The sequence below is a fragment of the Petromyzon marinus genome, chromosome 38 (genome assembly GCF_048934315.1).
Source record: "Petromyzon marinus isolate PM22_M1 ecotype Great Lakes invasive population chromosome 38, UKy_Petmar_22M1.pri1.0, whole genome shotgun sequence".
Taxonomy (NCBI): Eukaryota; Metazoa; Chordata; class Hyperoartia; order Petromyzontiformes; family Petromyzontidae; genus Petromyzon; species Petromyzon marinus.
Window position 1 is genome coordinate 1,635,490 of NC_133704.1, and position 15,179 is coordinate 1,650,668.

The 15,179-nt window shown below is 48.1% G+C and overlaps 1 protein-coding gene across 2 annotated transcripts in view; it reads left to right on the forward strand.

The window, feature by feature from the left end:
• LOC116950279 (uncharacterized) overlaps positions 1–13,603 on the forward strand; it is a 22,362-nt gene extending 8,759 nt beyond the window's left edge. For both annotated transcript variants that reach the window (XM_032967963.2, XM_032967964.2), the window contains one exon: positions 7,498–13,603. In XM_032967963.2, coding sequence (XP_032823854.1) covers positions 7,498–7,961 — 464 coding nt within the window. In that variant the 3' untranslated portion in view covers positions 7,962–13,603. The remainder of the gene's footprint in view (positions 1–7,497) is intronic.
• Positions 13,604–15,179: the final 1,576 nt, after the last annotated feature.

Sequence of the window (15,179 nt, forward strand, 5' to 3'; positions counted from 1 at the left end):
TAAGTAGGCCAGATTGCTTGTGTTGCGATCGAAACGTTGTGATCTATTATTTTATTTTCTACCTACGTGATGACTTTACCGAAAGAACCAAAGAGTATGGATTCCTGCAGTCACGAAAGCTTCAAATCAAGATAGAACCTGCCATTTAAGTAATTCGTTGTTATTTTAGCACGTGGGCTTTCGCGACCAATATTATCCACAATCAAGGTTTTCTTGGGTCAGTGCCAATGCTTGTAGACCTAATCTCAGGTCTGAGAAACCGCCTGCAACTTATTCGAAAGCAAAAATAACATGACCGTATTTAAACTCTGTTTACACTGATCTGTCTCCACGTGCTTAAGCAAGAACACAGTCTCGTGTATTTGCCAACGTATTCCATAGAAGTTCCATTGAATACATCTCTCGTGGATTGCATTAAGTAAGCCGTTTTAACAAACGATATTAAAGTCAAATTATTTATAATGTACTGTACTGCAGTAAAATGGGGAAAGTGTTTTGGTGTGTCCATTGACTCCGGTGGAAAAAAAAAACCCATTGTGTGAGTTGGTGTGCCAACCGGAGCCACACATTTTGTTGTGTTGGTCAAAGTTGCCTTGGCACAAGGGTTATTGTCGGGTCACACGTATGGCAACGTACACACGCACACACGCCCTGCACTGCAGACAGATTTCGTTTGGCACGCCACGCCTCTGTGACTTTCGCCAAACTGAATGCGAGCCGCTATAGCTTCGTGTCGATGAAAAGAGTCCAAACTTCCTTGTTTTATCAGCAGAGCGGCTGACCTTCGTGAGCTTCACTGTCACTTGTATTGGGCTTTCGGTAAAGTCACGAAGGTAGAAATAAAATAAAACAAATCACGACGTTTCGATCGCAACACAAGCAACAACCACAGCAAGAAAATGCTGAAGTAGGCGAGAGAGCTGCCGTGGCAAGAGGTTATATAGGTGAGAAAAGGGGGAGGGGCAAGGGGGGAGAGAGAGGGGGGGGTAGGGGAAGGGGGGCGTGAGCGCTAGGGGAAGAGGACGTGAGGCTGGGGGGGGGGGGAGTGGGCGGGGCTATAAGTGGGAAGCTGAGTGTGGGACACGGGGGGGAGGGGGGAAATAAAAATGTACTCGGAAAAATAAATAAGAATGTACTCGGTATTTTTATTTATTTGTGTTTCGATCGAAACGTCGTGATTTGTTTTATTTTATTTCTACCTACGTGACTTTACCGAGAGAACCAAAGAGTATGGATTCCTGCAGTCACGAAAGCTTCAAATCAAGATTATATTGGGCTGCTTATTTAATTAAAGAGCTGGTTTAGCCTGCTTACCGTTTAATAATGGTTGAACTCCCCAGTGATTCATAAGCCAGTTTGATGTTTATTTGTGCAGAAACGTGTTAGGGGCTCTGGATAAATGTATACTCGCGAACATTAAATGAGTTAAGACGGCTGACATCACTGGTCCTGTGGACCCCCCTTCACCAAGCTGCACCGCGTGGTGAAGTATGGTCACATAAACCCCCAAGACCGACAGCGTGGGCAGGCCTTATCCCTCAGTGGATTGACAAAGCACTGTTAAAACACATTTTTTAAAATTATATTTTAAAACTAATTTTAGTACAATAATTTTAGGTCATTTAAAAAAATATGGCTTGGGTTCACCCTAATCCTGGCCAAGGCCCAAATACCTTTACTGTAAGCTGCCTTAAGTTATTAAAAGTTGCCTTGGCAGTGGACGCAGTAGAAATATTGGGAATGCTTTCAGCACGCGCTTGCCAACTCCCTCCACACACCACCTCGGCCTTCTCCTTGAGCAGTGGCCCATCTCTGCGCCTTGTGGTTCCTCTTAGGTGGCCCAGCTCCCACGACTGTAGTCGTTCCAACTCGCATACACATGTCCTGGTAAACGTGGAAGAGATTTGGATGCGTGGATATGTCTACACATTTCTAATATAACATAAAATGTGTTTTTTTACCACTTTTACTCCGGTGCTGGATGCAGACTTCCCCACGCTATGTCAGTTAATGGCAGGTTGTTTGGCCATACTTCACACGAGTCAGTGTTGGTTGAGGGCCCAGTTTTGATATCATGTACTACTCGACTAAACTTTTTATATTACCAGGCAAGGCCCACTGAGCTATGTAGCTCTCTTTCAGAAGCGACCTGGCCACAAATGATAGCTTAATGAAGTGGCTTATCACGTGGACATTTAAACGCATAATGTTGATTCTAAATGCGGAGGGAAAAAATGGAGGACCTGGAGAAAAATGAATATGCAAACTCCAAATTAGGCTTCAGGGTCGAGATCGAACCCACGTACTCCTGTATACCAGGTGAGGTCGTTAACATCTCGCCACCTGGGCTACTGATGTCAGCCGTTGTCAGTAATCAAACTCAGGTTGCCGGGCTCGTGGCACAGCGCTCTAAATACTTCGCCACCACTCCCATCTACACATCTTAGCAGAATTAAACATGCTGGAGCCAACAGGGGACATTTGGGTTTTAGTGCAGCTTGCTCATTTGGCAGTCGGCACTCTCGCTGAATGATCACAGACATGCCAGGTGACGCCTGCCAACACGGTGTGCGGGGGACGGCGTGCGACCGTTTTAAATTCACGGTCGTGCCACACTTGCGGCGAGTGGGTCATTGTGTGGCCACAATAGCCCTGCTGCCCCTGTGAAAGAGCAAATTGGAGAAAAATGCACAAGGGCCGGCGGTGAAGTGACAGCCCATTAAATATTGAGAGACTGGAAAGTGCCCCGAGCAGCACTGCTGTTGTTAGTTGTACGGGGCCCTGAGCTGCGGATCACCACAATAACTTTGACACCCAGCAGATAATTGAATGTACCCTACCTGTATATACAGTATTGTGCAGGGCAATGTTGGAAACTTTGATCATGTTTATATGCTCAAGTTGTTCAACAAATGGTACATCTGTATGCGGTATATACCAAACATGTTCCTGTTGGGGAAAAAGAGGAGCACGTTGATTGGAGAACATAAGCAGGTTAACCACATCATCCAAACTATGAATAAAAGTAAGCAGGCTAGGGCAGGACGTGTTGCGGCTAGAGGGGAGGATGAACGATTGTCCAGAATAATAACGGAGTGGCAACCGAGGTATGAAACGCGTCCATTTGAACGTATACCAATAAGATGAAGCGGTGAGACCAGTTTATCTGCAGATGCATCTCAGTATCCTGATAGGTGGTGGCAGCTTGGGAAGGCCTTCATCCAGCAGTGGATTAATCTTGACTGATGGCAATGATGATGAAGAAGCCAAATGATGCTCAATATCGCGCCTGTTGTTGAAATAGATGGGATGCTCCACTGCGCAGCTGTCTTTGCGTCAGGACTGTCAGTGCTGGGTATGGCCGTAACAAACACGAACATTTTCCGCGTAGCTGGTAACAAGCCCGGAGTAGGCACGTGACAAGTAGCCACAGCCAAACTACGAAGTAAACTGGATGTGGTGTTCCGGATGCAGAGATATATTCTGGGTCGCTGACACACCACAGATCCAGCTGAAATGAAACCCTCATGTATACCTTATAAATATAACCACAGCTGTCGGATATTTTTATTCAGGCAATCGTTAGTGACAAAGAGTAGCACATCTAATTAATTATCTGTACTGGAAAACGTTTGCATGCTTTACATGATAAGGTCGCACTCATTACGCACAAAGTGCTTGTCACAAATGAACCACAATACTTTGGCGATCTCGTCAAGGAGTAATAAACCATCACGCGAACTCCTGTCATCCCCGCAGTAGCGGCCTTTGGCTAACCATTGAACAAAGACGGTCATCGCATCGCACGCTTTCAGATGCGCTTCTGTGGCCGTCTGCAACGCCGAAGCCACTGGAGCTATGCACTTTTAAATAAGCTAGATTGAAAACTCATTTACTTTGAACTTATTTTTTTGTATTTAGTTTGTTGTCCTTCCCCTGCACCTCTGATTATCACTGTTGGCTACGTATGGTGCGAAAGAAGTTAAACATGTATTCATACCTCCGATTAGTACGGTTAGCTACGTACGGTGCGAACGAAGTTCAGCATAAATACTGTACATGCAGAAGGTGGCCGATTCGTGTTTTACGCCTGACCACTCGGCAGTAACAACCTGAAGTCTGTACAGGTCACAAACACGACAACGGCACCACTCCGAGCCCTGGCAACGGCCCCTTGCTCCGCTGAACCGCAACCGCCTCTTTATAACTTCCTCTTCGCCAGGCTTGCAACCACATCATACGACTGCATGCAGCGACAGCTGTGAGGCGAGGCCTTTCTCTTCTATTTTTACCAGGTGGCTATGGTCTGGTGTTGGTTTAACGCCAGTCGGTCCACCTGGTCTGCACCTGTAGAGTGCGCAGAATATGGATTTGTTTGCAGTACGTGGAGACACTCGCGCGCGCGCGCACACCTATAGTTACTTATGCGCGTGTACGTACAGCAAAACTCAATTTGGGTTAATTTAGCACAGGGGGCGACGACGACCTGCAGCTCCAGGGCCGCGTGCGCCTCGTTAAGGAACTGCTTCGTGACGTTATTTATTAAGGACCACCGTCTCGTATTCACGTGAAATATTTTTGTTGGCCAAATTGGAAAAAAATGGCTGCTCTTGTTATTTTGGTTGCCAACCCCTGATTTAGCGTAACATTTCATGTGTATCTCGGTTGTCAAAATACTGTATATCAAACGATTGGAGAAAAAACTATTTGTTGAAATAAATTGGTAGGTGGAGTGGTGGCACGGAGGTTAGCACACTTCGCACTGCACCCTGCGACCAGAGTTCAACTTACAGCCATGGCTAACATCAGCCACAACTGCATGTGTGCACCGATCCTGGCACTTCCGTCACCAACCTACACGGACCAGCGTGGTGAAGTATGGTCAGACAACTACCATGACCGGCACAGACATTGGGAGGCTTTCATGCAGCAGTGGCTAAAGGGGTCTGAAAAAACGCGCGACATGAAACCGCCAACCCCAGTCAACAATATTAATTTCGAAAATGGAGAAAATATGTTTTGGGTGATTATTACTCTGTCTGTTTTAGTTTGGAATATAGGCTACAATACATTTGAATTCTAGGACAATTTACAACCTTTTTTCAACGCACTGCTGGATGAATACCTTCCAAAGGCATGTCAGTGTGGATTTGGCGAATGGTAGACCATGCCCTGTTCAACTATCACCACTGGTGTTAACCGTGGCAGGGAGTCAAACTCAGGACACCGGGTCAATTGCACAGTGCCCTGAACAGTACATAAACCAAACTGCTCGGATGTCTGTGTCAGCCTTGTTCAAATATATAAAACAGCCACGCTGAGTTTCAACATGAATGAAAGGAGCAGTGTGTATGTACAAACACTCTACACGTATTCTTAAATTCCACCATGCCACAAGGGTCTGGGAAAATCACTCGAGAAAGCGTCGCTGTGTGTGCACTCGTCCCGCGATGTCCAGCGGCCACGGGACAGAGAGCACGCACACTCACACGCACACTCGCTCGCCCCAGCGCCGGCCTCTCGGCTCGCACTCCACGCGCGCGTCTCTCGCGAGCGCTCGGTCGGGAAAGAGGGCCGGTGTAAGGGCCGGGATATCGGCCCCTCGAGGGGCCACTCTTGCCATAACGCGGGGGCCGTGCTCACGAGCCAGCGCCGAGGGCTTGTTCGGAGGTTCTCGTGGCGCCAATGGGCCCCGTCGGCTCGCCGGCGTGTAAATTACATGGCAAAGGGCCCCGGCCGTGCAAAAGAAAACAAAACGAAAGGCCACTCCTCCTGGGGCTACGAGGTGGACACGTACTCGCAGCCGCACTTCATTGATCAAAGCTCAAAATTAAACTACTTTTAAATGTGTATTTGGTTAATAAGAGTTGTATGGTGGGGGTGGTGGGGGAAGGGTCTTATTTGTGTTTGCCCAGTGTTGCGTTTTGGAGTTTGTTTGAGCGTCTCGTTGGAGGAAAGTGGAGTTTCTGAAGAAAACCACAAGGTGTATACAAGGGAAACGCACTCACATTTTCTAGATTGATCGGCCAGCTGACCAATACTTTCATTGCATGATGATGATCCAGGTTTTTTGGTTAGATCGCATAAATATATAAATGTGTATTATGGATGATATTGGTCGCGATAGCCTACGTGATGACGATGATGTAATGACTGTGTCCAACTTTATTTGTGGAAATCTTTTAAAACATTATTAAAACAATATGGGCTCCTTGCCCATCACATAGGAATGTAACCCCCCCCACGCCCTTCTCACTGTTACAGCCTTTCTATAGGCCCTCTGCCTTCACCAACCTGCACTGACCAGCGTGGCGAAGTATGGTCAAACAAACCCCACGTCCAACACGGCCTAGGGACACGGCCATCCAACTGTGGATCAACCAAGCAGCTGTATTCTTAGTTCTTTCGGTAAAGTCACGTTGAAGGGAAACAATAAAATAATAAAATATATATAAAACAATAAAAATTCTCACGACGTTTTGACCATAACACAAACGGTCGTCATCAGGTGTGTCGGTTTGCATACATTTATTTATTTTTAAACGGTGTATTTATTACACCGAGAAGATGGATTCTGGCTTAGCAATCATTGGAAAGATTTGATAAACCATTTCAGGTCTTAATTGATTGTTCACGCTTACAGTGGCTTTCAGACAGCATACATTAATTTTTCGTCTCCCCCCTCCTCTTTTCAGAACATAGATGGACTCGTCCTTCTAAACAAACTGCCAAATCGCTGCGCGTGGCGCTGACGTTTTTTTTTTATAAATACACCGTTTAAAAATAAATAAATGTATGCAAACCGACACACCTGATGACGACCGTTTGTATTATGGTCGAAACGTCGTGAGAATTTTTTATTGTTTTATATATATTTTATTATTTTATTGTTTCCCTTCAACGTGACTTTACAGAAAGAACTAAGAATATGAATTACTGCAGTCACGAAAGTTTTAAATCAAAATTCAAGCAGCTGTAATTTATGTTCTGTTCTTGCATATGGGAATATGTTCAGGAGCCTCGATGCCAATGTCAAGGTCTGCTGCTGGCCGGTCACAACGAGAGGGTTTCGGGAGAGAGAGAGAGTTGGGGTAGTTTCGCTGCTCCTCCTCTGTTGGAGCACGGGCCACAGTGGTTTACTACACGGTCCATAGTTTGGATTGCATAGCCACAATTGTACTGCAGTGGCTTGACTTTGATGTATCTCTCTGGCTCTCTCTGTACCTCTACGAGTCTCTGTCTTTCTATATGTTCTCGATGGGTCTCTATGTATCTCAATGGGTATTTGTATATCTGTTTTTTTATGGGTTTGCTGTATGGTTCATAGTTTGGGTTGCATGGCCACAATGGCACTGTAAAGTATTATTATTATTGACACAACCTCCTCGATCACATTGCAATTACAACAAAAATATCTAATGTGCCTTACGACTTTTGAAACGTAGAATTTTTTGCCGTTATTATTTTTACCATTGCTGGTTATCTCGCCTCCTCAAGGGAAACTGCATAGCGGCAGCGGAAGCAGCGAGCAGGAGCGCGGCCCAGCGCCGGCCGCCGCCACCGCGGTGGCGCCGCCGGCCACCAGCGATGCGAGCCTGCGCTGGGAGGGCACGCTGCCCGACCCGGCCGCCGAGGAGGAGCGCATGCGGCTCTACCGGCTGCGGCGGCGTGAGCGCTACCTGACGGCGCGCCGGGACCTGTGCCGCCGCCTCGACCTGCCGCCGGCGCTCGCCGAGCTCGACCGCGACTCGCCGCCCGCGCCGCGCCGCGCGCCGAACGGCCCCTACGTCCTCACCGCGGATGAGTACTCTGGCCTGCTGCTCCTGCGGCGGAGGAGTCGGCAGGGCGAGGCGGCGGGCGCCGCGTCGGCGCCGCGGCAACGCCGCCAGGTGGAGCAGCTCGCCGTGCGCTTCGCAGAGTTGCCGCCCGTCGGTGCGGAGGTCGGCCCCGCGGCCGTGTGAGGCCGGAGGGACCGCAACGGTCCCTCGTCAGAACCGTTGTTCGGGGGCCTGTTAGCTGGGCACGGGGGTAGTGGTGCATGCCTATGAGATGAGATTTGGAGGTTGTGGTTTATAAGTTGTGCCGGGATCTTATTCAAAAAAGGCCCACCTGCTGGGCAGGGGGTTGTGTAGCAAGTAGGTGGCTTGCCCGTCTGTGGATTTTTTTTTTATTTTCCGCCCGTATGAGTGGGTTTTCTCTCACTCGCAAAATTACTCAAATGGGATTTGCCCAAATCATCCGTAGCGAGAACCTCCTTAAGAGAACCGAACCTCATTGAGGCTTTAACTGGGCAAGTGCATTTAACTGATCGTAGTTTTGGCCACAGCCCCATTGTTACTTTTAACGCTGACCCAGTTTAGCAAGCTGCTTGCCAAGCATGGCAGATTATTTTCCTTCATGGATGTGAAGACGTGTTCCACCTCGTCGGTTGGATCTGCGATGGACTGATTCGTATGATGTTCCAAAAAGTCGTTTCCCCATTCTCCTTTGGAATGTCACACCTAACGCTTCGGCTGTGCAAAGTGCACTGAATATTGTCGATGCATTGTTTACGGCACAACGTCCCAAACTCCGATCCTCACAACCCACTCAAGTCCGGATTTCCATGTTTTCCAAATTTTCACCATTCAAGTAGAAATTAGGTTGTTGCATACTGCACACACCAGATGATTTCTAACTGGCACAAATCTAAGTCATTGTTAATTTGAATCGGCGCTAAGTTGCATGTGACGCACACACTCACACGCAAGATGTCTATCTTAATTTGAAATTGCACTCAACGTTATCAACCAATCATTGAGTGTGCGCAGCGTGTAACAAATAATTAATGTGCACGGTAGCTTGGTAAACGCTAAAAGGTTAACTGTGGCCGGTTTCAAAGACTGGAGTTTAGGGAACCCTGTCACAAAGATTCACCAACCAAGATGAATAATACAAAACGTGGTTTATAGACACCAAAAGTTGCCATTGTGACCGTAAGATTGGTCGTCCTTCCAGCAGCATGTATAATGCACACCAGCCTTGCTAACAATCATTTAAAATATTATTATTACCAAGATTTAAGATTGTGGCCATATTATTGTACCCCTACCCCCTCCGATTGGAAGTTGTTGGCCACGTGCCACTATCCACCGACTGTGTTCCGTTTGCCATAAACTGAACGGTTTGTGGCAACGCATAGAGTCGCACTCTGTGTTCGTCGGTATTCATATTGAACGTACATTTGTATTGCTATGAACATCTCACGGTGTGATTATTTTTAGGTCCTTTGCAAATATTGGAGGCAAATCTGCTCATGAAATTGGATAACAATGAAAGCCCCCCCCCGCACACCCCTTTGCCTGCTGTAACCTTTATACTTTTATTGCATCATGCAAATAGATTAGATCAGATTTCAGAAGAAACCCTCTCCAATATACGAGGCGCCCAAAGGCATATGGCTGCAGCGGACGTTGATGACTCTGCTGTACTGATGAGTCCTAATAAGGACGGAAACCTGTTTACAGTTGTGTCTGTCTCACCGCAGGTTAGCCGCGTTTTCCCAACTCCTTGAGTTGGTGGTCTAAAAATTGCAAGAGAGACTCACGCACGTATGCACTTCTTTTGATCCGGTGGTCTGCATAAGGCTGAGAGCAATGCACGTGTGTGTGTTGTTTAAATCTGAAGTTAATTAGTTTATTGCATGTAAACGTTTGGGATGTGGTCACCCCTTTGTTATTCCACAATCAATTGATGTCGATGCACATGCCAACATTTTCGCACAATATAACAACTCCTAATCATTTTTGGAGACTGCTGAATCTCTGATTGCGAATAAGGTTCGGCGCCGAGAGGATCCATTTGTAGCTGGTGCATTCTGATGGACGCAAATTAATTGTCATACAGTTGTGACAGCTGGGTAGAAACAGTCACGTGTGTAGGTCGGCTTGCAAACAGGCGCCCTGTGTGCGTGGGGAGCTGAGGTGTGGGGAGCTGGGGAGGTCTTTTATTTAAGCCACAAATCGACAAGATCCACCGGTGTCTCCTCTCTTCCTGTTTGCCTCTGCCTCTCAATTCGCTCGTCCTACCCCACCGCCAAAACGTATAATGTTGTTGTCACTCAGGAATGACATGTTTCATGTATTCCACATTTCTATTACACGTCTACGCTTGTGATCGTTTACGGCGTGCATCATTGGTTGCTCATGATCCAAAAACGTCGGTTTACAGAGCGTATTGCCAATCAGCAAGGCTTTATTGCCGTTCATATGCGTCACGGCTTTTTAAGGCCCCGACTCGCCCGCTATAAAAGGCGAAGAACGTCATGTATATATTTTTTATAGTCCTAAAGATGTATCCCCACTCTGAAACATGTGCGGATCGGTGCTCAACACCTCTTATCAGTGGTCCTCAGCCAGTGGTGGAAATTCCATTCTCGTGGTGGGGGAGGGGGGATCTTACAATCCCTAACACAACAACCTCTTTTGAACGTTAGGCGCTGCTTATTTTACAAAACACAGAAGATGATGATGATGTTGGTGGTGGTGGTGATGATTGATGATGTCAATCCCGACAGAATTTGAGCTCATGGTCATACGATTGGGAGCCCTGCAGCCTGACCCACTGAGCTATATAATGAATTATATATACACACACACCAGCGTGCGCTGAGCGTTTTGAGAATTTTTAGAATGAGTTCCTAAATTAGTGTCCCGATGACCTCATTTTAGACCTATATTGGAACCGCACATCAGTGGGATGATCTTAGAATAGCTGCATTGCTGTCATAGGCGACGTCAATGTAATCCTGTCTCGAGTCTCCAACCGTTCGGCTGCGCTACACCGCAGTACGTGTCCGCCGTGCTTCTTGGGAACGCAGTGACGTGACCTCGCTTTCGTTGTACGTTGTACAGCCGGATGATCACAATCTGACTTTTAATTGTTGAGTGATTTTTTTTTGGGAAGGGGGGGGTGGCGGTGGGGGGGGGGTTGCCGTTGGTGTGAATGTCGGTCACGTTTGCGATTGCCCTCTGATTCAAGCAAGTAGTAGAGCTTCACTCGATTGTTGGTGAGCAGGCGGTTATTGTTGTGCATTGTGGGATAGGGTTGGTGCTGTGTGGGGTAGCGCGGAGGGAATATTGCCAAAACACTTTTTTTTAAGTCCAATTTCAAAACCACGTTTTATTCTAATTGCTTGCCATTAATCAGGTCTTGTGCTAAACTTGTGACAAAGTGCTGAGTAGGCGAGGCAGAGCTGCTGGTGGGGAGAGGTGGGAAGTGCGTGGTTACGCTGCACCATTGCCGTGCCCATTTTGTGAAGCCACTGCTGGATGAGGGCCTCCCCATGCCACGTAAGCCATTGGGTGGATGTTTGACCGTACTTCACCGTGCGGCTCGGTGGGCACACAAACGAAGGGGCATGGATGGAGTGCAAAATTACCGTTCCCTCCCACGAACCCCAACATCATTACTGATTGGTGCCAGCAGCTTTTCAGGGTCGCAATATTTGAACTACAGCGCCTTCCCTGCATACTAACATTATTATTATTACTATGCTTATTTACCCACGAAAGCCTGAGGCTCAATAGTTTTTTTTCAAGGAGGGTCTTGCCAAGTTTTTTTCGCAGTAGGGCGCTGTGTTTACACAAAAAGGGCTACACCCCTCGAGCTCAAAAAGATTCAGCGTGGCATCAAAGATACATTCTATTTAACCAGTCTGGCGCCACTTTTTATTTAAATGCTTACACGCCGGTGTCGCTCATGGTGCTCTGCTCGGGTAGGAGCTACACAGACCCCCTGCGTGACCCCTGCGGAGTGTGCCGCACCACACAGCGCTCGTGCTGCACCGTCGTCGTCGTGTTTCTGTGCGTTCAATGTTTACTTGACGGGTGGCCTTCCAGAGTTTCCCGTGGCGCCATGCTTGTAGGCCACGAGCTCGCAGCAGATATATTCCGCTCAGTCGGCACCACCCCAGGTGGCATAACCTCAGCGGGGTTCCAAATTTCTGCGTGGCCAATAACAGTAAATTGTGGGGTTCGGATAATTCACTGGCGTTAGCTGCATGAATACATCGGTGCAGTAATGCCCCGGTTTACGTCCGGGGATGAGTTCCTGAAAGATGCGGCGACGAATGTCGAAGCGATTTAACCGGGCAGTAGCAGGCGGTGCAGGCGAAGGTCTGAGAAGCGCGACGGGGTACGAGAGAGGACGGACGATGCTGTCAGGGACATGAGTGCTGTGGGTTGAGGTGACGCAAATCGGGTAGCGGTGTTAATAAAGTGACCGCGTAATTTGCGAAACGACAGTTAAAGGGGGAGACGTCAATCGGGGTATTACTGTACGAGAGATTTGCTACCTGAGGTGGTACCAATTTCTGCTGTGGCTCAACCCTGGTACAGGCAGAGCACGGGTGGAGGTAAAGCGAAATACCTGTGGTGTTACCGCCTGCCCTGTCAACCATGCTGCATTAAAATAATTACATTTACGGTCCTTAATTCACTGCTAGCTGAAGACCTCCCAATATCTTGTTGGTTGTGGTGGTTGTTTGAACATACCTGGGTGCTGCGGTGCAGCACCCAGGTATGTATATGCCTCGCCTGGTATGCAGGAGGTTGGGGGTTTGAATCCCGACCCTGATGCCTGCTGTATATTTGGAGTTGTCATGTTCTCCCCGTGGTCGTGTGGATTTTTCTCGTGGTCCTCCGGTTTTTTCCCTTTTTAGAATCAACATCACGCATTTAGAGTATTTGGCTGCTATAAATGTCCACACGATAAGACAATTAGTTGAGCTACCTAGCTCAGTGGGCTTCACCTGGTAAAATCAAAATAAAAAGTTTATATATCACCACATTGGTCGGTTTGGGTTGGCTAAGATGGGTCGGAGGGCTGTTTCAGATATCACTAAACAAAAGATTTTAGCCGTGGCCTGGAATCGAATTCATGTCACCAAGTTCATGGCATGGTGTGGTCACCAATGTATTACCCGTGCGTTCTGGTACACCGCACAAATATACCCGAGTTCGACATGAGGCATGGGTAATGGCAGTGCCCGGTTGATATCTAAACCAGCCCTGAGGCACCTTCCTTTATCAAACTCGTACTGGCTAAGCGTGGTCAAACAACCCCCTCGACCGACACAGTGTGGGTATGCTCAGCGGTGGATCGACATTAGGGCTGTGTATTGTTATTTTATTTCCCCCGATGCTGGGTGATGTAAAGCGGTAACGATGGGGAGGTGTAAAAACAACGTTCGTGCTGGAAGCCACGCAGCCACGGGCAGCCGCGGAGCAAACTCCCCCCGGCGTTGCGCAGTGTCCGGCGGGGAGGGGGGTTGGCGGTGCAGAGGATGGGATGGCGACGAAATGGGCGGCGCCGTTAACAGAATGGGGGGGGGGGTGGAAGAACAAGGACGAGACGCGTCGTGAAGCTTTGTCGACTCGGCAAGATGCCCCCACGCCCCCCCCCCACTCCCCTTCACCAGAGAGCGAGCGGGGAGGACGGCCGACGCCACCGACTCTCGTCGCGCCGTTACCGACCTGCGACAAATCAAAATGTGTGCTCCGTTGTGGCGAGAGCGCGCACAGTGAACGCGAATAAACCGGAGTCCTGGGTGTCTCTTCCTATTGCTTTTTGCAGCATGCATATTTTGTTGCGAGTGCCCCGTACACATCACTCGACATTCCTGCACAGTAACACCTCGATATGCCTATACTCGATAAATGAAGTTTCGGTAAAACGAACTTGGGAATTTTTACCATTATTTTAAGCTAAAAATAAAATAATGAATGAATATACTGGCGTAAATAAATACATTGATTTATGATACAGTACGCTATAAATACGAATATAATTACGTTTCTTCACTTATGTTGTTAATTAGGTCAGTTTTATTATTTTAACACTGTACAATATAAAAATATATTATTTTCAACATAAATTGTCTTTGTTTAATATGTGAATAGGAAGTTACGAAGTGTTTACAGCGTGACATGGTAAGTTACAAAGGCTGGGATCTCGTCGTACTAATGTAATACGTTTTTTGGTATACCAAGTTTCGATATACAAGCGGAGCTCCAGGAACGCATCTCCTTCGTATATCGAGTTATTGCTGCATTGACCCTTTCCCGTTCCGAGCCATCTGCAAGTTTGCAGGGTGCCTGACCCGGTTCACCGCTGAATCTCGGAACGCACAAGCTGTTCAGCGTTAATTTTATTTAGAGAGGTGTAGCACCGTTGTTTTTAAAGACATTGTTCTCACCGCAGAGAAACGTAGCGACACAACCGCACTCTACGTTAGCTGGTGCCAAACTGCCATACGCCCTCCCCGCATGGCCTTTTACTTCCGATTCCGTTCCAATGACGTATATGTACATGCACATACGTCATCAGTTTTTTTCCGAATGGGAAAGAGTTAACCCAAGTCACAGCAGTGACTCTTCCTCTAACCCTGCCATTAAATGATTCGTGTCGATAACTCCCCCAACACATGGAGAGCTTACCATTCCTTCTTCTAACAGCTGGTCGGTGCAGGTGTAGTGACATCGCGGGATGTCACTGTGCAGTGCCGGCCCGAGAGAGGCACGGCGTGCGGTGTAGCGACATCGCGGACACCACAGTGGTGTGGGTGCAGCACCGGCCCAAGAGGGGCCCGGTGAGCGCTGATTGAAAGCGCTAGATGGCACCACGCTTTGCGTGCAGTGCCAACCCTACAGGACTGGGTGTGTGAGTGCCGGCCGGAGGATGAGGTTACTGGAGGCCATGGCACTCTGGTTGACCCGGGAGGACACGTGACCAGTTAAGTCTACAAAGGGGGCCCAAGTGGGGGCTCGGGGGTGGTCACGTGGTTGGGACCCAGATCCTTCCCGAGGATTCTGGAAGGTGGTCGTGGCCAACGGCGGAGCCAGCCCCGCCGCAGAGAATAAAAGCCGGGTCCCCAGAGGGACCAGCGTTGTTGTTGTTCATCCTGAAGAAACCTTCGTCGACGTTCTACGAGTCTCCAACACGTGGACCTGGACCCGGGCTGTTGGTCCCAGTCCGTAGTAGCAGTTACGTTGTAACTAGTGTAGTTAGCGTGGTGGTCACCACCATAGGTTGTTATTCTGTGAAGGGAAAGTTACTCCGTGTGTTGGGGTTAAATAAATGTGTTGCCTACGTCTGCGACTCCGTTGAACCCATTACAGAGGTTTTGTAAACACTTCGAG